Here is a 24,738-nt window from a genome sequence, read left to right on the forward strand (position 1 = left end):
GAGGAATCTAGACCCAGCATTGTGGGATGGAGAACATCTTCTAGACCATAAGAGGGATGTGAAAGGAAATGAGATAAGCTTCAGTGGCAGAGAGATTACAAAAGGAGCCGAGAGGTCACTCTGGTGGGCACTCTTACGCACAATATAGACAACCCTTTTTAGGTTCTAATGAATTGGAATAGCTAGCAGTAAATACCTGAAACTATGAAAGTACAACCCAGAACGCATGAATCTTGAAGAAGATTGTATAAAAATGTAGCTTATGAGGGGTAACCATGTGATTGGGGAAACCACATGGACCACACTTCCCTTTGTCTAGTTTATGGATGGATGAGTAGAAAAATAGGGGAAGGAAAAAAAAGGCAAAAAATTAAAAAAAAATAGTCTAGATTTTTACCTTAGATTAGAAAAAGATGAAAAAATTAATTTTAAAGGAAGCAGAACGATTAAAATAAAACAAAGAGCAGAAAACAATGAAGTATAAAGCAAACAACAGAGAAAGTTTACAAAGACAAAACTTTGCTTTTCTGAAAATATTTATACAAATAATAAACACAACAAAACTGAATGAGAAAAATATTAAACACAAATTATCAACAACATAAATAAAAAATGAAGTATTAATTTAGATCCTAAAGACTTTAAATGATATTAAGGTGGTATTACGAAGATTTCTATGTCAACAACTTAGATAAAAGAAGAAGTTCCTTTGGGAAAGGAAAAAAGCACCTTAAAATTAACTGGGATAAAAATATATAAAATGAAATTTCTGTTATCTATTTAAAAATTGAATTTATTGCTATAAAAATGTTTCCACATAGAAAAATGCAGGCCCAAATGATTTCTTTGGTAAATGCTATCAAATATTTAAGAAGGAAATAATATCAGAATTATACAAACTTTTTCAAAATTGAAGAGGAAGGAACATCTCCCAAATAATTTTATAGGACAGCATAACTGAGACATTAAAATATAAAATAAAAAAAAATACAAGCCAACATCTCTCATGACCATAACAGAAACCCTCCACAAAATATTGGCAAGTCAAATTCAGTAAGAAATTAATAGATCTATAATATAAATAAACCATAAAATAAATGAACGTGACATGACTAAGAGGGTGTAGAATAGTAATGCAATATTGGTTTAACATTTGAAAACTGATTTAATCCACTATATTAATAGAATTAAGGAGAAAAACTTGATCATCTGAATAGATACAGAAAAATCACTAGAGAAAATTAAAGCTTATTCATGATAAATACATGGCAAACTAGGGGTACAGAGAAACTTTTTAAAACTCACAGAGGGCATGTACAAAAACCTATAGCCAACATTCTACTTGAAGTTTGAATGGTTACCTCCAAACTGCAATAAGAATCTGTGACCGCATTGGACATGGGCGCATTCTGATGTTTATATATATTACAGAGAAATGTAACTAATAAATATACAATGTATAATGAATAATAAATCATAAAGGATATAAAATGAAAGCTTAATATTTAGGTATTCACCTACTAGCAACCTTATAGTTGCCATTTCTGGGCACATTGTGCCTGCTGATATGGTACACTTAGTAGGACCCAAAATGACTTCCTTGTATTCCTTTCAGAGAGAGAAAAACATGAAAGAGAGGGAGAGAGAAGCAGAGAGAGGTGCAAAATGCACACGATTTGGACTCCTAGGTAAAAGATGTATGGTAGTTCCGTTTACTCTTTCTGCAAATTTTCTGTAAGTTTGAAATTATACAAGAATAAATAGTAACAAGTAAAGGCATAGAAATGGAAAAATAGATCAGAGTAACAAAATAAAATCCAGAAACATAACCCAGATAGTCAACATTTTATATTTGGCACACTTGATAATTCAAATCTTAAGGGAAAGAGATGATTTGAACTATTCACTAAAGGGTAATATTAATATAATTGATTTTGTTCATTTATTTGGAAAATGATTTTTTTCTTACATTATTACATACATAAACACACAAATATACACACCCACATACACACATCTCATATCCATTAAATATCAAAGTATTGATTCTGCCTTTCCAATCTACACACCATTTATTTGTATGGCTCCAACTATGCAATTTAAGGGCCTCTGCTACAATGCTAAATAAAGGGGATGAAATGAGCATCCTTGAATCATTTCCTATATTAGTAGCATTTTCTTATATTTCACTATTAAACATGATATTTGTTGTGGAGTCCCCATAAATGTTTTTATCAGATCATAGATTTTCCTTTCTTCCTTGTGAAAGGTATTTTTTTTTAATTGTTGTTGTTGGGGTTGTTTTATTTTTGTTTATTTTTTTAGCATGAATGTATATTGAATTTTTCCAAATGTTTTTCCTGTGTCTATAGATATCTCATCAAGTTTTTCTTCCTTATGTAGAGAATAATGTGATTTGGTTTTCCTTTACTAAAAATTAAACATTCAGCATTCTTGAGATGAACCCAACAGACTCTTAAATTACTTCCCATTTCTTGTAACACTTTCTTCACTTGGATCCTAGTGCACTACATGCCTGTTTTTCTTTCTGTTGATATTTCCTTTGATTTCCCTTTTCCATTATCTTCTTCCATCTGATTTCTAAATGTTGGATCACTCTAAAAATTGATTCTTGGCCCTTGCTGTATCCCATATGTTCCCAAGTTAATTTCAATTAATCCCATGTCTTCAAATAATATCTATATTCTGATGCACCCAAATTTATGTCTTCAGCTCAAAACTCCTTCCTGATCGCCAAATGCTCAATGGTGAATTCACCAGGTCCACTTGGATGTCTCAGAGGCTTTTCATGTTTAACATGTACAAAACAGAGCTCTAGCTTTTCTCTCTCATATTCACTCCTTGGGTTCTTTCTGTCTCAGCATCCACTTGCTTTCCCTACTTATCTCAAATCTCATTACTGTTCCAAGTCCTTTTGAGCCCATGTTCAAAGTATATTCTTTAATCATTCATTTCTCACCTCTTCCACTGCTTCCACTTGTGTTCAGGGCACCATCATCATTCATTTCACCACTGTCATAGCCTTCTGTTGGTTTGCCTATTCCCACTGTTACACCCCTGTTACAACCTACTCTTCTCAGAATAATAAGGGTGATATTTTTAGTAAGTATGATTAACTTATTTCCCTGCTTAAATACTCCCAAAAGCTTTTGTTACCCTTAGAATAAACTGTAAAATCTCAACCAAGGTCTATGGGACCCAGTATCATCTAGCCTCTGGCTATCTCCATTGCTATATCCCTGTTTCAGACCTTTAGGTCCTTCTGACTTTGCAGCTGTCCTTCAAACACTTCCACATTATTCCTGCTACAGGAATATAAACTTACTTTTCCTTCTGAGTAACATCCCTCCCCACCCCCAGATATTCACATGGCCTTCCCTCATCTCATTCAGGGATCTGCTCAAATTTCATTTGCTCAGGGAGGCATTTCCTAACCACCTTATCTAAAATAGAGGTCCTGTCCTTTAGCCCAACCAGCTGCTACTCCCTTACCCCAAATTATTTTTCTTCATAATGTTTTTCACTACCTGGCATTATATTCTGTAATTATTGCTTAATTTTATACTGTTTGTCTCTCAATAAAATGTAAGCTAGCTCCTTGAAGGCAGGGACTTTGCCTTGTTCATAGGACTATCCTTAGTGTCTAGAACAATGTTTTGTACACAGTTGATGCTCAAAAATTAGCATCATGATAAATCTCAATACCAAATTTCCATCCTTAGGCCATGTGCTTGGATCCTCCCTGCTCCCCCCACCCACCAACACACACATACATGCACAAATACTCATTTCTTTTTTAGCCCGTGGGTAAGCCAGAAGGACTTAAAGGTCTGAGAAGGGGATATAGCAGTGGAGATAGCCAGAGGCTAGATGATAACTGGGTCCTGTATGTTGGTTGAGATTTTACAGTTTGTTCTAAGTATAACAAAAGCTTTTGGGAGTATTTAAGCAGGGGTTTGTAAAAGCCCCTCCTATTTTTTCCCTTACCATTAATTTTTATAATTAACAAGCTCAAAATGAGGGGTATTTTGTGTAGAAAAAAAAGCATTTTAAATAAATTTCTTATCATTTTCAATAGTTTATTACTAATATTAGGCTTTCCTTTTGAGAATTTTGTACTGAAACTTAACAATTTACAATTTGTAACTATGCAAGGTTTTTTTTTTTTTTCTCTTTTCCCTGAAGATGCCTAAAGTATGGTCAATATAAGTTAGTACTGAATCTTTTTTAAGATTTTTAAGAAAATCACATGTGAGATAAAAAAGATATGCTCCAAACTGTCTCCAAAGAAATATAGTAAGATAAATGAGTTGTTGCCTACCAATTCCTTTTTCAGTATAAACTTTTACTTTATTTGCAGCTACTCAAAGAAATTATCCCTCTGGGAAAATGAAGACACATAGCAATGCTAAAAAGGATCATAAGATTTTAAAGGTGAAAAGGACCTTAAAAATGGTTTAGTCTTAATCCCTCAATTTGTAGATAAGAGAATTGAGGCCAACCTAAATTCATCCAGCTGGTTTAATAGCATTGCCAGAATTAGAAGTGTGGTCTTCTAGCTTTCAGTTTTGTGCTTTTGGTATTATACTGTTTTGTGGTCCACTTCATGACTCCCCTGAAAGAGGTTCTTGTAAAGGGTCCACTCATGACTTGTGGGATTTCCAACAGAAATATATTCCCTGCAGAAAAATGCCAACCAAGGATTCTGCTACTGAGAGCTGCCACTGGGCAAGGGGTCTCTAGACAGTACACTGTGCAAACTGTAATGAGCTATATAATGTCTCCACTCTCTAGTGACATGGATTCTTCACAATGTAGACTTATTTTGTTAATGAAGATTTTAAGAAAGCACTTCAATTGTCTAATCCTCTGCACCACATCCAGTGAGGGTCTAGAACCTGTCACAATCAGCAAAGTTGTGCTTTAGAACAACAGGGGAACATTTCAAGGTAGCTGGCTTTGTTTGTTTAGAGTTTCTCTCTCTCTCTCTCTCTCTCTCTCTCTCTCTCTCTCTCTCTCTCTCTCTCTCACTCTCTCTCTCTCTCTTTCTCTACTTTCAAAAAGGAGAATTCCCTCTCTGGTCCTTTCTGTAACTGAGCAACTGAAAGAGACCTCAATGCCAAAGCTGCATTCACAACTATACTGCAAAGTGTCACTGGGATGTCACTCCAGACAGCATTCAATTACTGTAACAAATATTCTCTATTCTGTGTGCCAGGAACTGTGTTAGTCATTATTTCCCAGTCTTATCAGTTATGCTATGTAAACATTATCTCTGGTATACCCCAGGTAGCTGGATTCATGATGAATTTGTAAATTTGTGTGGACAAAGAAACAGAGCTATCAAAATAAATATTAATACTATAATAAATAGTCATGTATACGAGATTAAAATGAGTTACCTTATTTCTGCCCAGTTTGTATTTGTGCCTGCTTTGGATAACAGACTCTCAAATCTAAATCACTTTGACTATGCTGACTTCTATATTCCCAAAAAGTCACCAAGCAACGAATCATTAACAATGGAAACCAATTCATTTTTGTTCTTTAATATCTATGGATTGTCATGACGTGTTTTGGAGCATTATCTAGAAACTTTTTAAATGTCTTTTATTTATATTTCACTGTTGCTGATTTCTTACCCACAGTAACCACATAAATTTTTTCAGATGTGTAGTAAAAATATTGGTTATATTAAAAAGCACAATCCCTCAGTCCACCTTGATCACAGAGAAACAATAGTGATTTCTATTAACATCAACTAAATGACATTCACTTTCTTTTTAAGTATTTCCTTTTTCATAGTTGAATGCTTAGTGAGCAATCACATTATTTATAGCCTTGATGTCATATACAATTTCTTTAAAGAAAAAAATAGATATTTCTATGCTGCTAGCATAAGCCTATTTAAAATATTAAATGTTTTAATTTTGTTACCCCAAAACATTTTACAGAAATGGAAAACCATAATTGTCCTTTTCATCACACTCACCCTGGGAAGTTAGCTTTATGGGGCAATATTTATTTCAATGTATCCTCATTGCAGTTAATAAACATCTCTTTCCTTTTCTTTATAACTACTAATTTTGAGAAGAATATGTGTGTGTGTGTGTGTGTGTGTGTGTGTGTGTATTTTCTCTGAAATGTTTCTATAACCAGATTGAGGCATAGGATAATAGGGTAATCCCTTAAGATCTTTCTGCTGCTCCTGTGATAGCACTTCATATACCTCAAATATTTTTAAAATGTTCTATTTGGTCATTTACAACTTGAAAATATATGTTGCCTGTTTTCTATAATAATGAAAATAAAATAGAAAAGTCAAAAATATAAAGGAAAAGAAAGGCCATAGGTATGTGAGAAATGTCAGAATTAGTTACTAGGGGGTTAAATAACCTAAATAATCACTGATGACAGTAAGTATAACTGACTTTCAAGCCGAAGGAAATGAGTTTGATTGGGTGAGATAAAGCAGTAACTTTAACTACAGGAAAAATATTAAGATGTAGCCGGTGGCAGAAAACAAATTAATCCGGACAGGGACAGAAGAGGATGGAGGGAGGAGAGACACAGTTCACAGGTTGGAAAGGAAGAGATGTCCTGTGTTAACAGCATCTACCAAAACAGGAGACAGTTGGTGGCATGGCAGTGTGGCACTGGCAACATGAGCCCTCCTGGAAATGAAGGTTAGAAAAGTAGTCTTCTCCAAGGCTCTAGGCATGGAGGGTCTAAGCTGTGGCCCCCCACTGTAACAGAAATAGCAGTGCAGCAGAACGAACTTCATTTCCCTTCTCTGGAGTTGAAGTGCAGGAGGGGAGAGAACATAGTTAAAATAGTTCTGATGATATAGCTATTCCATCCAACAAGCACATTCCCAGAGTAAAAGTGAATTATGAGCAATGAACCTGCTCTCTATAGTCTCCATTTTACTTTCTTTTCAATGGTTAAATATGTCTAGTATTTAAAAATACAGGAATATAATTTTAATTCTACTTCATATGTTTACATATGCGTGTATACCTTATATATTAACCTATACATGGTACTGTTTAGAGATATATACATACATGCTTTATACTACAATTTTTTGTTAAATAATGTATGTTTGCAAGGCAATTTTCCAAGAAAATTCCCATTCTTCTTAATAGCTTTAGACTCCAACCTTTCTCCCTATCCCCATCTTCCCATCAGATAAGACCACACTATATAGTGATATTTAATTTCATGGCCACCATTGGCAGACCTTTCTTCCCTAAAGGCAGTGGACTGCTGAGTGTGTCGTCCTTTAGCCAAAGTTTCACATGGCCTTTTTCCTTTCATAGCCCAATATCTGAAGACACTGCCTAAAGTAACAACAAGCCAGTTATGATTTCTTCATTTTTGCCTTAACAAGAAGGTGTTGACTGTACCTAGTAGGAATTCTGTAATGAAGTAAGAGAGGAAATAGTTTCTTATGTCCTTCAAAACCATAAGAGATGCTGAGGTTGTTTTCTGTACTTTTTTATTTCCTTGAGTGTTGAATTCTCATTCATTTGAAAAATATTGATTGAGTACCTCCTCCATGCCATAAATTGATTAGATGTCCAATATACAAATGCTACTCCCATCACCCAGGTCATTCCACATCTTCACACCACTGTACCAACACTGTCTCCTCTTCTCAGAATATATGATACTTTCTCACCCCCTATTTTCCTTATTTAATCTCATCTTTCTCATGGGGTCTTCCTTGTGAGCACTGCCTTTCTTTACAATTTGTTTATAATAGAAAGTCAACAAAGATAATAACAAAGTAATTTAAAGTACTTACTTGCATTTCAAAATCAGCTTCAATACTTAAAAGCAATAATAGACAGAAGGGGGCAAGATAGTGGCATAGAGAGGGGTGGAGTTTAGTTAGTCCCCTGGAGCAAATAATAAACAACCAGGCACAACTAGTAAATAATCTGGAACAGCTGCTGGGGGGCAACCATGACTCTCTACACATCATACACCAAACTGGATTGGGTGGAATGGCTGAGATTGAAGCATAAAATCTGTAAGTAAAAAACTGCAGAAATGCACCAGGAACCCTCTCCTCCCACTGGCGGGCTGAGCTGCAAGATCTCACTGTAGGAGAAAGCAGCATTCCCAGAGCCTGCAAATATAGCACAGCTTAGCTCCAACTGGGGTTTTAATTAACAAATGTGGACCACTGAATACAAGCTACAAACATAGACAAACCCCTAACAAGTTGCAAAATACCCTGAGGTCACTCCCAGTGGAGAGGAGGTGGAGCGGAACAGAGAGAAAAAAATTAATTTAAAAAAGGAAAAAAATACAGAGACTTTTAGAGACTGACCTTAGAGAGCTGGAGGGCATTTGTGCCCCAGAAAAGGAGCCTAGGAGACCGGTTGCTGTCTCTGACCAGTGGGCAAAGCTGGTGGACAGTGGACTGACTCTGAAAGGGGGCTTACTCTCCCTTTTCCTCTTGCTCAACCTGAGTTGCTCAGTGAGAGGGCCTCAGCAATTTCCAGTTTGCAGCACTCTGACCCAGACAAGGGTTCAGTTGGCAGAGTCAGAGAGACAAAGGAGCTATTCAAATGCAGCAGATAACTACCTAGGGAGTGTATCTTCCCTAAGAGGAAGGAGGTGGGCCCCAGCTCAACTGCCTGCCCTCCCTTCAAAACTTAGACCCCAAAGCCTGTGGGAAAACAATCAATCCAGAAACAACTTAACCTGAAAATTAAAGGGGCCACTCCTCTTTGCACAAGTGGGGAGTAACAGGCTGACAGGCACCACCTGCTAGGCAGGTTAGGAAAAGCACAGTGGCTAGAGGCCTCACCTCACAGGAAAGTCCATCAATCTTCTAAAACATACCCTCAGGGAAACCTGATACTGAATATTTCCCTTTCTGAGACCTGAGCCCATTCTGGTCTGGGAAAATCTGATTGGGGTAATCAAGGAAACCAGATGCCTAGAAAACCAAAAACCACAATTCACACTAGGAAAAACAAAGATATGGCCCAGTCAAAGGAACAAACTTGCACCTCAATTAAGATCATTTGAGATATTGTTTCACTTTAATGAAACAATCAATTAAAGATTTTTGAAGAAATATGCTAAGGCAAATCAAAAACCAAATCAATGAGTTCAGGGGAGATATGGCAAAAGAGATGAAGGATATAAAGAAAACACTCAGTGAACATAAAATAAAAATTGAAAGTTTGAAAAAAACAACTGGCAAAATTTATGGAAATGAAAGGCACAGCATGAGATGAAAAACACAATGGAGACATACAACAGCAGAGATCACAAGGCAGAAGAAGACATTTAGGAACTGGAGAAAAAGACACCTGGAATCCTACACACAAAAGAACAGCTAGGGAAAAGAATGGAAAAATATGACCAAAGTCTCAGGGAATTGAATGACAACATGAATCTCATGAATGTATGTGTTATGAGTGCTCCAGAAGGAGAAGAGTAGGGAAAAGGGGCAGAAGCAATAATAGAGGAAATAATCACTGAAAATTTCCTATCTCTTATGAAAGACATTTTATTTCTTTTCTGGAGTAATGAAAATGTTCTAAAAATTTGAAAAAAAAAATGTCATTGTGGTGATGGATGCACAGCTGTGTGATGGTACTGTGCACAATTGATTGTGCACTTTGGATGAATGTATGGTATGTGAACAATCTCAATAAAATTGAGTTAAAAAATAAAAAAGGCAATAATAAATGAAGTACAACTGTGAAGTCATGAAAACAAAGGCTCAGGCACAATGGAGAGTCTCAACAAGTGACCACTTTGTTACTTTCACAGCAGAAAGTGTCCAAAAGAGCAGCAAAAAGATCCTATCATAGATGGTCCCCCACAGAGGCCAACTTCTCAGTTGTAGGTGAATGGCAGCTTCATATCTCCTGCTTCATTTTGGAGGTGAGGGATGCATGTGTTGCCCAAGGACTGGGTATTTATACATCCCAGGGGGAGGAGACCCTGCCACTGAGCAAAATGCACACATCAAGCAAACCTTGTGCAGAGTTTCCACCCTGATAAGCAACTGGAACAGCTTATTCTAGGTCAGCCATTCCATTAGATCTAATGTCTCCCAATGGGCTGTGGAATGGAAACATATTGAAACATCCTCACACGATCAAGCATACGGAAAAAAGCAGGGAGTTAGGCAAGGGCTGGGAGATGGCTGCTGAACTCTCCAACAACAGCATGCATGTCAGATTTCCCTCAGTATTTTACAAACATCAGCCCCTTAGGAGATATGCTTCTCACTGACTTCATCAGTATTGTTGAGAAAAGTATTCCTGAATTTCAGATATGATGGAAACAAAAAAATTTGAGAACTAGTGCCCTTAGTAGTTCAATGTGAAGTCTACACTATAAGTCATGAAAACCTTTTGAGGAAGGCAGCCTTTGGAAAATCTGCTAAAATCATCCCTTACTATATTGTGAAAGGCTAGATTAGTAGAAACAGGATTGAAGAAGTTAGGACACCCAGGCTAAATTCTGGTGGACTGATAATATTTCCTTCAGCTTCCTTTTCATATTTTTCAGTTTTCCAGAAAAAAAAAATTATTTAATCTAAAGTGTTCTGTCACTGAGTTAACAGGGAAGAGTGTTTATGATTTTTTTAAATTAAATTCCAAATAAAGCTTTAAAATCAAAATAATAGAAGCACATTGCCAAGCCTTTTGTGTTTTATTGAATTACACAATAGTTTCCAGAAAGGAGCTACAGGTCTACTGTAACCTCCACTATAGAATAAGAGTTGGAAGTAGACATATACATTCTTATTTTCAGAAACTGCAGTAATCAAGTAACTCTTCCCTTCATAATTTTAACAGAAATAAGGTGTCTGGAATACCTGTCAAATTTTAGTTTGAGAAAATGTCCTTTCTGATAACAGAAAGCACACTTTTCATTGTACAACAAAGGTATTCCAAAATATATTCACTTCTGAAAAAATATTTTTTATCAACTAGAAGCACTCATATAAATGTTCAGAACTTCATTAGCAAAAGTATCTGTTAAAACTAACCATTTTTCCATCTCCATTACTGAATATGTACTTTGTGAAATGATCCATATTTTTATAGAAGTCAGTTATGCTATTTGAGGATAAGGATACTCTCATGTGGATCTCTTCTATGTCTTTTAAGACTCATCAGAGCCATCAAAAACTGAAGTACTGGCTGAATACTTTTTCATTCTTTCATATGTACTTGTTTTGAAACCTGCATCATATAAGGGAATGGAAATGTAACTCATAGTTCTCTCAGATGTTCCAGTAGCATATACTGCTAACGATATGAAACTTCAGGTAAAGATTAAGGAGTCCTAGATGTGTACTTCTCCAAAGAAGAAAACTACCTGCATCAATAGATAACAAATCAGGTAATTCTTAAAATTCATTATCATGGGAAAAAAAGAGGTAGAAATATTGGCCAAGTTACTTTTCAACTATCTTTGATTATATATTTTGTTTATTCAATTTATTAATATTTATATAATTAACCAATATCTTTACCTATCTAACTACCTGTTTACCCATATGATCATTCCATCTATCCATCCATACAAATGCATCTTCCACCCATCTCTTGCTGTTTCTCAAAATATACAAGGTGAGAAAAGAGGAAAGAATGCATGTGTATGAGTATATGTAAATGTCTGTGTATGTATAAATAGGCACATATATGCTTTAGTTTTCTAGGGCTGCTGTAAGAAAGTGTCACAAACTACACTATTTAAAATAACAAAAATGCATTGTCCCACAATTCTGGAGGCTAGGCATCTGAAATCAAAGTGTCAGCAGGGCCACTCTCCCTCTGAAACTTGTAGGGAAGAATCCTGCCTTGCCTCTTTTAGTTTCTGGTGTTTGCTGGCAATCCATGACATTCCTTTGCTTCTTGATGCATCACTCCAATCTCTGCCAACTCCTAATCTTCTCCAAAAGTTGAATAACTTTCAGCTTGATATTTTCACAATGCATTTTTTATGATAACATGTACTTCCCTGCTTTCTTTGTACTTTGTCATGTCATACTCTTCATTGCATATCCCTGCAACCATAAGTAATACTTTGAACTATCTGTATTACTTCATAAGCTCTTGAACTTCTTTAGCTGAAACTTAGAGTAAGAAATATTCTACATAATAATATAGATGTCATCCTCATTTAGAAACACCAATATACTCTTGAATAGGCAAATTAGGTACTTGCTTTCCCATGAATTTTGGCAAAATAGTGAGTTTGCTTCTTGGCTGGTCAATTTCAAACAAATTGATAATTAACTACATTATTAGGACTCAGTCCAAAGATGGGATTTGAATCTGATTGCTTGTGGATTTCTTGGGAGAGTGACAACCATAGATGTGTCCTAAGAAGTATATCCCTTACATAGTCTCATCCCCAGTGTCTGTGTGTGTGTCCAGATTTCTCTCTTCCCATAAGGACACCAGACATATTGAATTAAGGGCCACCCTAATCCAATTTAGCCTCACCTTAACTAATCACATCTTCAAAGATCCTATTTCCAAACCATTGCAGAACTCTGGGTTAGGAATTGAACATATTTCTGTGGGGTACACAATTCAATCTATAACAACTATATATGCATATACATACATATACATGTATGTACACATACACACATGTATATGCACACATATACATATATATGTACAGAGAGAGAATGAGAGGGAGGCTCATATATTTGTATAGATATGTTTTATACACACACACCTTAGGTTTTTGTTTTTAATGTTTATTACTTTTTTGTAATTGCACTTTTTTTTCCCTTTCTGTTCTTCCATGTGAATAACAAAAGCATTGGTCTGATGTAGGATTTTTTAAAGTGTGCTGAAAAAAACAATGCAAGAAATCTATTAATTTCCAGAAAAGCTCTGAGTTTTTCCTTCAGAAAGTTGGCTCTGTATAGTCCAGTGATAAGAGCATGCTTAGGTTGGCGAATAGAACTATGAGAGGGAGTGCAGCTAATAAATACACTTACTAGCTCTGTAACCTTGGGCAAGCCACTTAACCCTTCTGTCCTCAGCTTCTTCTTCTGTGAAAGAGGAATAATAATAGGACTATTGTGAGGATCAAATGTGTTAATATTTGTAAAGAGTTTTGAACAGTGGAACTCAGTAAACATCAAGTACATTAGCTATTATTTATTGTCTGATTACTCTCACAGAAATGTAAGCTCACAAGAGCAGATTTCCTTTAGCCCATTGCTGTTTCCAAGTACTAAAAAAAGTGCCCCAAACATTGAAAGTATTCAACGAGTTATGTTTTGAAGAGACAATATAGTTAAGAATATTTTTCATAAAGACAGACTACCTGCATCCAAATCCTGCCTCCAACCCTTATAAGGTGTTTTAGTTTCTGCAAGTTAGTTAATTTTGTTTATACCCCACATCTGTAAAATGAGGATAATAATTATTTCTAACTCATGGAATCATTGAGAAGATTAAATGAAATACTGTTTATAAAGCCCTGACACATAGTACCACTGCTACCACATTGCCTGATGCTAAGCAAAATCATGCACATGGTGTTATATTACATGTGAATAGAATGTACTCTCCAGAGTTGCGCAACCCAGAAGCCCTTGGAAGAGATGTATAAATGTTAACCATTATTATTACTACTGTTGATAACCAGAAGTAAAGTTAATAAATGTTTTATGACCTAAATGATACTGTCATAAACCCAACTGCAAAACATGCTTTGTAAATGATTTATTTATATACCCATATTACTTCCAAAAAAACTGGGGATTCCTCTATGAAATTTTTCTGACTTGTTTGATGTCTCTGGATTCTGTTTTCTCTTGCCTATTTGATCATATTTTTTTTCCCCCTCTAAAAGGGCCCACCTTTTTAATTTTGACTTTCAGTTCAGATCTATATTTTTCCTGTATCTGTTTTTGTCATAATACCTTGGTACTTTCCTAACCTTTTTCAGAAGTTGAGTAGCTTTTGTCTATAATATTTTCACAATGCATTTTTTTTTAAATTATCACATGTACTTCCCTTCTCTCTTTGTACTTTCTCATGTCATACTCTTCATTGCATATTCCTGCATTCATAAGTAATGCTTTGAAATATGTGTATTATTTTATAAGCTCTTGAACTTCTTCTTTAGCTACAACTTAGAGTAAGGCAATTTTCTGCATAATGATCTAGATGTCATCCTCATTTAGAAACACTAGTATACCCTTGAACAGGCAAATTAGGTACTTGCTTTCCCATGAATTTTGACAAAATAGTGAGTTTGCTTCTTGGCTGGTCATTTCATTTTTCCCTCTATATCCTCAATTATTTTATTTCTTTCTGGATCAGTTTTAGTGAGGTAGGTTTTCCTAGGAATTTGTCCTTATTTAATTTTTTAATTCAGTTTTATTGAGATATATTCACATACTCTACAATCATCTACAGTGTACAATCAATGTTCCCAGTACCGTCATATGATTATGCATTCATCACCAAAATCAATTTTTGAACATTTTCATTACTCAAAAACAAATAAATAAAAAACAAAATGAAAAAAATAAAAATACAAGTAAAGAAGGACACCCAAAACATCCCATACCCCATCTTCCCTATTGTTCATTTACATTTTGTTCCTTTATTTTCCTGCTCACCTGTACATACACTGGATAAAGGGAATGTGAGTCACAAGGTTTTCACAATTGCACAGTCACACTGTGTAAGCTACATAGTTATACAATCATCTTCAAAAGTCAAGGCTACTGGATTGAAGTTCAGCAGTTTCAGGTATTTCCTTCTAGTTATTCCAATAAACTAAAAACTAAAAAGGGATATCTATATAGCACATAAAAATAACCTCCAGAATGACCTCTTGTCTCTATTTGAAATCTTTCAACCACTAAACTTTATTCTGTCTCACTTCTCATCCCCCTTTTGGTCAAGAAGTCTTTCTCAATCCCACAATGCTGGGTCCAGGTTCATCCCTGGGAGTTAAGTCCCACTATGCCAGAGAGATTTACACTCCTGGGAATCATGTTCCATGTAGGGGGAAGGGCAGTGAGTTTAACTGCAGAGTTGGCTTAAAGAGAAAGGCCACATCTGAGCAACAAGAGGTTCTCTGGGGATGACTCTTAGGCACAATTATAAATAGGCTTGCTGGCTGGTCAATTTTAAACAAATTGAGAATTAACTGCATTATTAGAACTCAGTCCAAAGTTGAGATTTGAATCTGATTGCTTGTGCATTTCTCAGGAGAGTGACTACCTTAGATGTATCCTAACAAGTATGTTTTATTAGTTTTCTAATCACTTTAGGGACAGATAAGGCTTTGATATCCAAACTCTTTTAAAATTAAAATAAATAAAAATCCTTAAAAACCATTGCCATGTATATAAATAAGTATTATTAGAGGAATTTTCAGTACAGTTTATCAACTTATACTAAAAATGAACTTTGTAGGAAAATAATCATTTTATGAATATCTTGGTTGAATTTCAGCACAAGAAATAGGCTAGTGGACTAGTCTTTTCCTTCCTGTTGATTCATTCATTCAGCAAATGTTTACCATACATATTATTTATGAAGTACCTTCGAACCATCAGAAATTAAAAGAAAGAAAAAGAGCAAGTATCCCTATTCTGTAAAGTTCACAATCTAGTGTGAGAACACAGATAATAAAATAAAATAAAATACATACATACATACACACAGACATATATCAATGAATAAGTATTCTAGAAAGTGATAAATGCTACAGGAAAGAAAAAAAGTAGTAGGACAAATTTAGGGTATTAAAATGTGTGTTTTCTACAGGGAAGCTGGCAGTTTAATGGTTAGGTAAACCTCATTGGGAAGGTAATATTTAAATAGTGACTAGGAGAGGACTATGAAAGTCATGGGGGTATTATTACAGGTCTTGAACCATAAATAGCTCTGTCATATCCAGGAATATCTATTTCATTTGGAAAAACTGAAGTTAGTCCCATATTTTTTTTAAGTTAGTGAGGTTTTATTTTTCTCCATGTTTTTATTTTTTTATCGAGATTGTTCACATACCGTACAATTATCCAGAGGTCAAAAGTATATAATCAGTTGCCCACAGTACCATCATAAAGCTGTGCATCCAGCACAATTATTTTTTTTTTCAATTTTTAGAACATTTTCATTACTCTAGAAAAGAAATAAAGACAAAAAAAAAAAAAGAAAAGGAAACTCAAACCCTCCCATACCCCTAACCACCCACCCTCCATTATTGATTTGTTACTGTAGATGAAAGAATGTTAATATACTAACTGTAGAATATACTTTACAATAGGTATTTTTCCTATATGCCCCTCTATTATTAACTTCTAGTTATAGTGTAGTACATTTGTTCTAGTTCATGAGAGAGATTTCTAATATTTATAGTTAGTCATGGACATTGACCACCACAGGATTCACTATTTTATACATTCCCAATCTTTTAACCTCCAACTTTCCTTCTGGTGACATAGATGTCTCTGAGCTTCTCCTTTCCACCACATTCACACACCATTCGGCACTGGTAGTTATTCTCACAACGTGCTACCATCACCTCTGTCCATTTCCAAATGTTTAAGTTCACCCTAGTTGAACATTCTGCTCATAATAAGCAACTGCTCAACATTCTTTAGCCTCTTTCTATATCATGGTAACTTATATTTCATGTCTATTAGTTTACATATTATCATTAGTTCATATCAGTGAGACCCTGCAATATTTGTCCTTATATGTCTGTTTTGTTTCACTCAATATAGTGCTCTGAAAGTTTCTTCATCAACCCATTTTTTTACGATGGTTTTGTTCAGACTCCATAGATTCTGTTCTAAATAAACAATCACTGGTTCCCTGCACAGTCATGTATTTCTGTATTCACCACCATTGCCACTATCTATATAAGGACATCCCCATTTCCTCCACAAAGAAGGAGGAATAGACAAAGAAGGTAGAGAGACAAAAGAAAAAGAAAAAAGAGAAAGAGAAAAAAAGTTGACAGCTAGGAAGCAACAAAAGGAAAGAAAGCACTAAACCAAAGTAAAATAAAGAGTCAGACAACATCACCAATGCCAAGAGTCCCATAGCCTTCCCCTATGTGCCTCCCCAAATACATTTAGCTTTGCTATATTGCCTTTGTTACATTAAAGGAAGCCTAATACAATGTTTCTACTAACTATAATCTCTAGTTTGCATTGATTGTATTTTCCCCCAATCCTACCCCATTTGTAACACCTTGCAAGGTTGACTTTCATTTGTTCTACCTCATGTAAAAACATATTTGTACCTTTTATTACAGTTGTTGCGCATCCTATGTTTCACTGAGTTATACAGTCCCAGTCTTTACCTTACCTCTTTCCTTCTGGTGTCCCACATGCTCCTAACCTTCGTCTTTCAACCTTACTCACAGTCATCTTCCTTCAGTGTACTTACATTGCTGTGCTACTATCTTCCAAAATTGTTTTCCAAACCTCTCACTCCTGTCTTTTTCTTTCTGTCTGTGGTGCTCCCTTTAGTGTTTCCTGTAGAGCAGGTATCTTGTTCACAAACTCTCTCATTGTCTGTTTCTGAGAGAATATTTTGAGCTCTCCCTTATATTTGAAGACAGTTTTGCAGGATATGATTCTTGGTTGGTGGTTTTTCTCTTTCATATCTTAAACATATCACCCCACTTCCTTCTTGCCTCCATGGTTTCTACTGAGAAATCTCCACATAGTCTTATCAAGCTTCCTTTGTATGTGATGGATTGCTTTTCTCTTCCTGCTATCAGGATTCTCTCTTTGTGTTTGATGTTTGATAATCTGATTCTTAAGTGTCTTGCCATAGGCCTATTCAGATCTCTTCTGTTTGGGGTATGCTGTGCTTCTTGGATCCATAATTTTATGTCTTTCACAAGAGATGGAAACTTTTCATTTATTATTTCCTCTATTATTGCTTCTGCCCCTTTTCCCTTCTCTTCTCCTCCTGGGACACCCATGAAAAATACAGTCCTGCATTTTGTGTTGTCATTCAACTCCCAGAGACATTGCTCATATTTTTCCATTCTCTTCTATTTCTGTTCTTTTGTGTGAAGTCTTTCAGGTGCCTTGTTCTCCAGTTCATGAGTGTTTTCTTCTGCCTCTTGAAATCTGCTGTTGTATGTCTCCATTGAGTCTTTCATCTCATTTTTGGTCCTTTTGTTTCCATAGATTCTGCCAGTTGGTTTTTCAAACTTTGTTTCTACCTTATGTACGCCCAGTGTTTTCATTATACTCTTTATCTCTTTTGCCATATCTTCCCTAAACTTTTTGAATTGATCTAGCATTAGTTGTTTCAATTCCTGTATCTCAGTTGTAGTGTAAATTTATTCCTTTGACTGGGCCATAACTTCATTTTTCTTAATGTCAGTTGTAGTTTTCTGCTGTCTGGGCATCTGGTTTCCTTGGTTATCCCCAATCAGGTTTTCCTAGACCAGAACAGGCTCAGGTCTTTGAAGGAGGGAATAGTATCTGATTTCCCTGAGGGTGTCTTAGAAGACTGATACACCCTGTGAGGCCTCAGGTCACTGTGCTTTTCTGCCTAGCAGGTGACACCTGTCAGCCTGTAGCTCCAGACTGTTGTAAGGATGTGTGGCCCATGACTGTTTTCCCCCAGGCTCTGGGGTCTGGTTCTGAATGGAAGGCAGCTGGTAGAACTTGTCACCACCTTCTTTCTCTTAGGGAAGCTATACCCCCTAGGGAAAGGTCATTAGCATTTGAATATTCTCTCTGACTCTGCTATCTCCACCCTTGTCTGGGTCAGAGCACTGGAAGCTGAAAATGGCTGAGGCTTTCTCCACTGAGATGAAAAAGGGAGAGAAAGCCCCCTTTCCAGGCTGGTATGTGCCCCCCCCCTCATTTTGACCCATCAGCCAGAGATAGCACCACATCCTTTGGGCTTCCCCTCCCTCCAGAGAGGTCCTCCAACTCTCCAAGGTCAGTTGTCACCAAAAACCTCTGTCTGCTTGTTGGGGATTCATAGCTTGTATTGAGCAGTCCACATTTGTTAATTAAAACCCCAGTTGGAGGTCAGCTGGACTATATTCACTCGCTCAGAGAGTGCTGCTCTCTAGTACCATAAGACTTTGCAGTTTGGGCTGTGGGTGGAGGAGCTCCTGACTTGGGTCTACAGTTTTTACTTACAGATTTTATGCTGTGATATTAGGCATTCCTCCCAATTCAGGTTGGTGAATGATGAGTAGGTGGTCACTTGTGTCCCCTAGCAGTCATTCCAGATTATTTACTAGTTGTTCTTAGTTGTTTTATTAGTTGTTCCGGGGGGACTAACTAGCTTCCACTCCTCTCCATGCTGCCATCTTCTTCTCCTTCCCCATATTTTATATTATACTTAATTAAATAATTCAAAGTTCATAGCCATATTTTCATGTTTCCTTCACCTCTAAGAAATTGAGAATAAAAAGTTTTCAAAGAAAATGCTTTGTGTCCATTCTCTTTCTGCCTGCCTATTTCTATTTCCATTTTGCATAAAACCTCTGTCTCTCATTCATTTGATCAGTTCAGCATGCATCAAAAGGAAGGCAGTGGAGAGGCAATAACTTGCTTTGCAGAGTTCTAGGGTCTGTCCAGGGACTAGTGCTCTGGTACTCTTGACACAGGGAAATGGTAAAATGATAGGAGCTAAAGCCAAAGGGATGGAGTGTTCTCATTTTAGTTCATTGTAATTAGCTCAAAAGGAAATTTCATACTGTGATTTTATATCAAAAATGTATGCAAATTTGGCTACCATGGCTTAGAGAGAATAGCCTTTAACAGTTAGGCAAGCCAGCATCTGATTGAAGGTTTAATTATCCCATGTCTGCCTTTTGTGCTATGGATGTCTCTTCCAGGGGGGAAGTAAGAGGAGGGATAGGGCCATTCACAACTCAAAGGAGGAGACAGGTAAGGAGCCTGAAGAATTTCCAACCAGCAAAATGGAAACTGTAAATACTGGCCTCAACCTAGGTCCTCAAAAGAATTATGGTTCCATCTGAAGGAGGAAGAAATCAACAAAGGGATGAACAACTAGGTGAATCAAGAGATGAATAGACAACAAAGGAAGGGCTAGTATTAACATTAAGAAGAGATGTTCGGAAGATGGCAGCATAGAGAGGAGTGGAAGCTAGTTAGTCCCCCTGGAACAACTAATAAAAAACCAGGAACAACTGGTAAGTAATCTGGGATAACTGCAGGGGGACAAACGTGACTGTCCACTCATCATATGCCAACCTGAATTGGGAGGAATGCCTGAGATCACAGCATAAAACCTGTAAGTAAAAACTGTGGATCCAAGCTGGGAGACCCGTCCCCCAACATCCTGAGCTGCAAAGTCTCGTGCTGCTAGAAAGAAGCTCTCTCACAGCAAGTGAATATAGCTCAGCTGAGCTCCACCTGGAGTTTTAATTAGTGAGTGTGTACTGCTGACTACCAGCTATGAATCCCCAACAAGCAGACAGAGGCTTTGGGTGAACAACTGACCTTGGAGAGCTGGAGGGTCAATGTGGACTAGCCCTGAAGGGGACTTTCTGTCCCTGTTTCAGCTAGTGGAGAAAGCCTCAACCATTTTCAGTTCCCAGTGCTCTGACCCAGACAAGGGTGGAGATAGCACAGGCAGAGAGAGACCATTGAAATGCTAGTGACCTCTCCATAGAGGCTCTATCTTCTCTAAGACGAAAGGAGTGGAGCCCAGCTCTACTACCTGCCTTCCATTTGGAACCTGGCCCCAGAGCCTGGGGGAAAACAGCCATGGGCAGCACATCTTTACACCAGCCTGGAATTACAGGCTGACAGGTGCCACCTGCTGGGCAGAAAACACAGTGACCTGAGGCATCACACAGTATACCAATTTTCTAAGACACCCCCTCAGGGAAAAAGGATACTGAATATTTCTTCCCCTGGAACCTAAGCCTGTTCTCATCTGGGAAAACCTGATTGGGGTTACCAAGGAAGCCATGCCTAGGCAACAGAAAACTACAACCTACACTAAGAAAAATGAGGTTATGGCCCAGTCAAAGGAATAAACTTACACTACAACTGAGATACAGGAAATGAAACAACTAATAATAAGTCAATTCAAAAAGTTTAGGGAAGATATGGCAACAGAGCTGAACCATATAATGAAAACACTGGGAATACATAAGGTAGAAACTGAAAGTTTGAAAAAACAACTGGCAGAATCTACAGAAATGAAAGGCACAACACAAGAGACAAAAGGCACAATGGAGACATACAACAGCAGATCTCAAGAGACAGAAGAAAACACTCAGGAACTGGAGAACAAGGCAACTGAAAGCCTACACATGAAAGAACAGATAGAGAAAAGAATGGAAAAATACAGGCAACATCTCTGAGAACTTAAGGACAAAATGAAAAGCAAGAATGTATGCGTCACTGGTGTCCCAAAAAGAGAAGAGAAGGGAAAAGGGGCAGAAGTAATGATAGAGGAAATGATGAAAATTTCCAGTCTTTTATGAAAGACATACAATTTATAGATACAAGAAGTGAAGCATACCCCAAACAGAAGAGATATGAATAGGCCTATACCAGACACTTAATAATCAGGTTATCAAATGTCAAAGAAAAAGAGAGAATCCTGAAAGCAGAAAGAGAAAAGCAATCCATCACATACAAAGGAAGCTTGATAAGACTTTGTGTGGATTTCTCAATAGAAACCATGGAGGCAAGAAGGAAGTGGGGTTATATATTTAAGATACTGAAAGAGAAAAACCACCAACCAAGAATCCTATACCTGGCAAAACTATCCTTCAAATACAAGAGAGAGCTTAAAATATTCTCTGACAAACAGACAATGACAGAGTTTGTGAACAACATATCTGCTCTATAGGAAACACTAAAGGAAGCAATGCAGACAGAAAGGAAAAGACAGGAGTGAGAGGTTTGGAAAACAATTTTGGGAGATAGTAGCACAGAAATGTAAGTGCACCAAACAAAAATGACTGTGAATATGGTTGAAAGAGGACGGCTGGTACCATGTGGGACACCAGAACAAAAGACAAATGACAACGACTGGGACACTGTAAGTCAGGGAAACCTAGGGTTACCAATGATTGTAATAAAAGGTACAAATATGTTTTTACATGAGGTAGAACAAATGAATGTCAACATTGCAAGGTGTTAAAAATAGGGTGGGATTGGGGGGAAAATACAGTCAATGCAAACTAGAGACTATAATTAATAGAAGCATTGTATTATGCTTCCTTTAATGTAACAAAGGCAATATACCAAAGCTATATACATATGGGGTGGTGGGGAATAGGGGAAGGGTATGGGACTCCTGGCATTGGTGATGTTGTCTGACTCTTTATTCTACTGTAGGTTAATGCTTTCTTTCCTTTTGTTACTTTCTAGCTATCAAGTTTTTTTTTTTTTTGGTTTTGTTTTTTTGTTTGTTTTCTCTCTTTCTCTTTTCTTTTTCTTTTGCCTCTCTGCTGTCTTTGACTTTTCCTCTGTCTTTGTGGAAGAAATGGAGACGTCCTTATATAGATAGTGGTGATGGTGCTGAATACATAAATATGTGACAATACAGGGAGCCAAAGATTTTTTACTTAAGACAAAACGTATGGTGTGTGAACAAAACCATCTTAAAAGAAATGGGTTGTTGAAGAAAGCTTGAGGACACTATATTGAGTGAAATAGGACAGACACATAAAGGCAAATATCGCAGGGTCTCACTGATATGAACTAATGATAATTTGTAAACTTATAGACATGAAATATAAGTTACCAGCATATAGAATGAGGCTAAAAATGGGGAGTGATTGCTTATTATGAGCAGAATGTTCATCTAGGGTGAACTTAAACTGTTCGAAATGGACAGAGGTGATGGTAGCATATTGTGAGAATAACTAACAGTGCTGAATGGTATGTGAAGGTGGTGGAAAGGGTAAGCTCAGAGTCATGCATTCCACCGGAAGGAAAGTTGGAGGTTAAAAGATGGGTATGTATAAAACAGTGAATCTTGTGGTGGACAATATCCATGATTAACTGTACAAGTATTAGAAATCTCTCACATGAACTAGAACAAATGTATGACACTATAACTAGAAGTTAATAATAGAGAGGCATATAGGAAAAAAATATATACCTGTTGCAAACTATATACTACAGTTGGCAGTATTTTAACATTTTTTCATCAACAGTAACAAATGTACTATACCAAAACTATGAATCAATAATGGAGCGGGGCATGGTTAGGGTTATGGGAGGATCTGAGTTTCCTATTTTTTTGTCTTTCCTGGAGTAATGAAAATGTTCTAGAAATTGAAAAAAAAAATTAATTGTGTTTATGGATGCACAGCTGTATGATGGTACCATGGGCAATTGATTGTACACTTTGGATCTTTGGGTAGTTGTATGGTGTGTGAACAATCTCAATAAAAAATATATATATATATTTAGATAGATAGATATTTAAAAAAAAGAAGAGATGTTCGATCTTCCAAGGAAATGGAATTCTGAGGTATGTGAATTGAATAAAACATTTGTATAAAATATTGCTTTCTTTAAATCAAATTTTATTCAAAAAATAGTTTGGATATCTTTGTAAATACTTTGTAGAAATTTAAGACTGTCCATTAATAAATTTGGAATTTGGGAGAAGTCAAATGCAAAACTTGAAAATAAAATGTTTAATTTTTAAGAAACAAAATGTTAAAATTCAGTGACATACTTAAGTGCATTTGATTAGCTTAATTAATTCTTACCTTTCGTTAAAATCAGACTATGTCAAGAAATGGCAGACACATTTTTCACATTACATGCTATGAGTTAATTTTAACTCAAACCTAGAAGATTTAATTCTAACCTCTGTAGACTTATCATAGCATTTATATGCCAGTTATTATGAAGGAATACTAGAATTTTCTGGATAATTTAGGCCCAAATTCTCATTAATAACTAAAATACTAGATATAAAAAATACCCACTTTGGATCTTGCTCTTGCAACATGCCAGTGTTGGGACCCTTCCTGCTTCAGGTTTATCAACAGCATGAATCAAGAAAAGTTGGCCAAACTTCAGGCTCAGGTCCAGATAGGGGTCAAGGGTATAGCTCACAGAAAGAAGAAGGTGGTACATAGAACAGCTACAGCTGATGACAGAAAGCTTCAGAGTTCTCTAAAAAAAAAATTGGCTGTGGACAATATAGCAGGTATTGAAGAAGTGAACATGATTAAAGATGATGGGACAGTTATTCATTTCAACAATCCAAAGTTCCAAGCTTCCCTTTCTGCTAACACCTTTGCAATTACCGATCATGCAAAAGCCAAACCAATCATAGAAATGCTCCCTGGAATATTAAGTCAGCTTGGTGCTGACAGCTTAACAAGTCTTAGAAAGTTAGCTGAATAGTTACCCTGACAAGTGTTGGATAGCAAAGCATCGAAACCAGAAGACATTGATGAAGTGGATGATGATGTTCCAGATCTCATAGAAAATTTTGATGAGGCATCAAAGAATGAAGCTAACTAATATATTTTCTGGTGTTTGGAAGGTGGCATGGACTAGGTTTAACAAATCAGCTATGTGGTTCCAAAGTTTTATAGACACAGATAACATCACCTGTTAATAGTTCAGTAATATAAATATTTTGTGTATTAACAATGCTGGTTGTTCAGCATTTTGTCATTTGATTTTGCATTTTGCACTTTCTCCCAGGATTTATTCTTTTGGTCAAAATACTA

General features: G+C 36.4%; 1 protein-coding gene across 1 annotated transcript; it reads left to right on the forward strand.

Moving 5' to 3' along the window:
• Window positions 1-24,046: 24,046 nt before the first annotated feature.
• Window positions 24,047-24,526, forward strand: LOC119543381 (transcription factor BTF3 homolog 4-like). The gene is given in 1 exon segment (XM_037848191.1): window positions 24,047-24,526. A coding segment is annotated over 1 exon segment (480 nt).
• Window positions 24,527-24,738: the final 212 nt, after the last annotated feature.

The sequence above is a fragment of the Choloepus didactylus genome, chromosome 8, assembly GCF_015220235.1.
Source record: "Choloepus didactylus isolate mChoDid1 chromosome 8, mChoDid1.pri, whole genome shotgun sequence".
Lineage (NCBI taxonomy): Eukaryota > Metazoa > Chordata > Mammalia > Pilosa > Megalonychidae > Choloepus > Choloepus didactylus.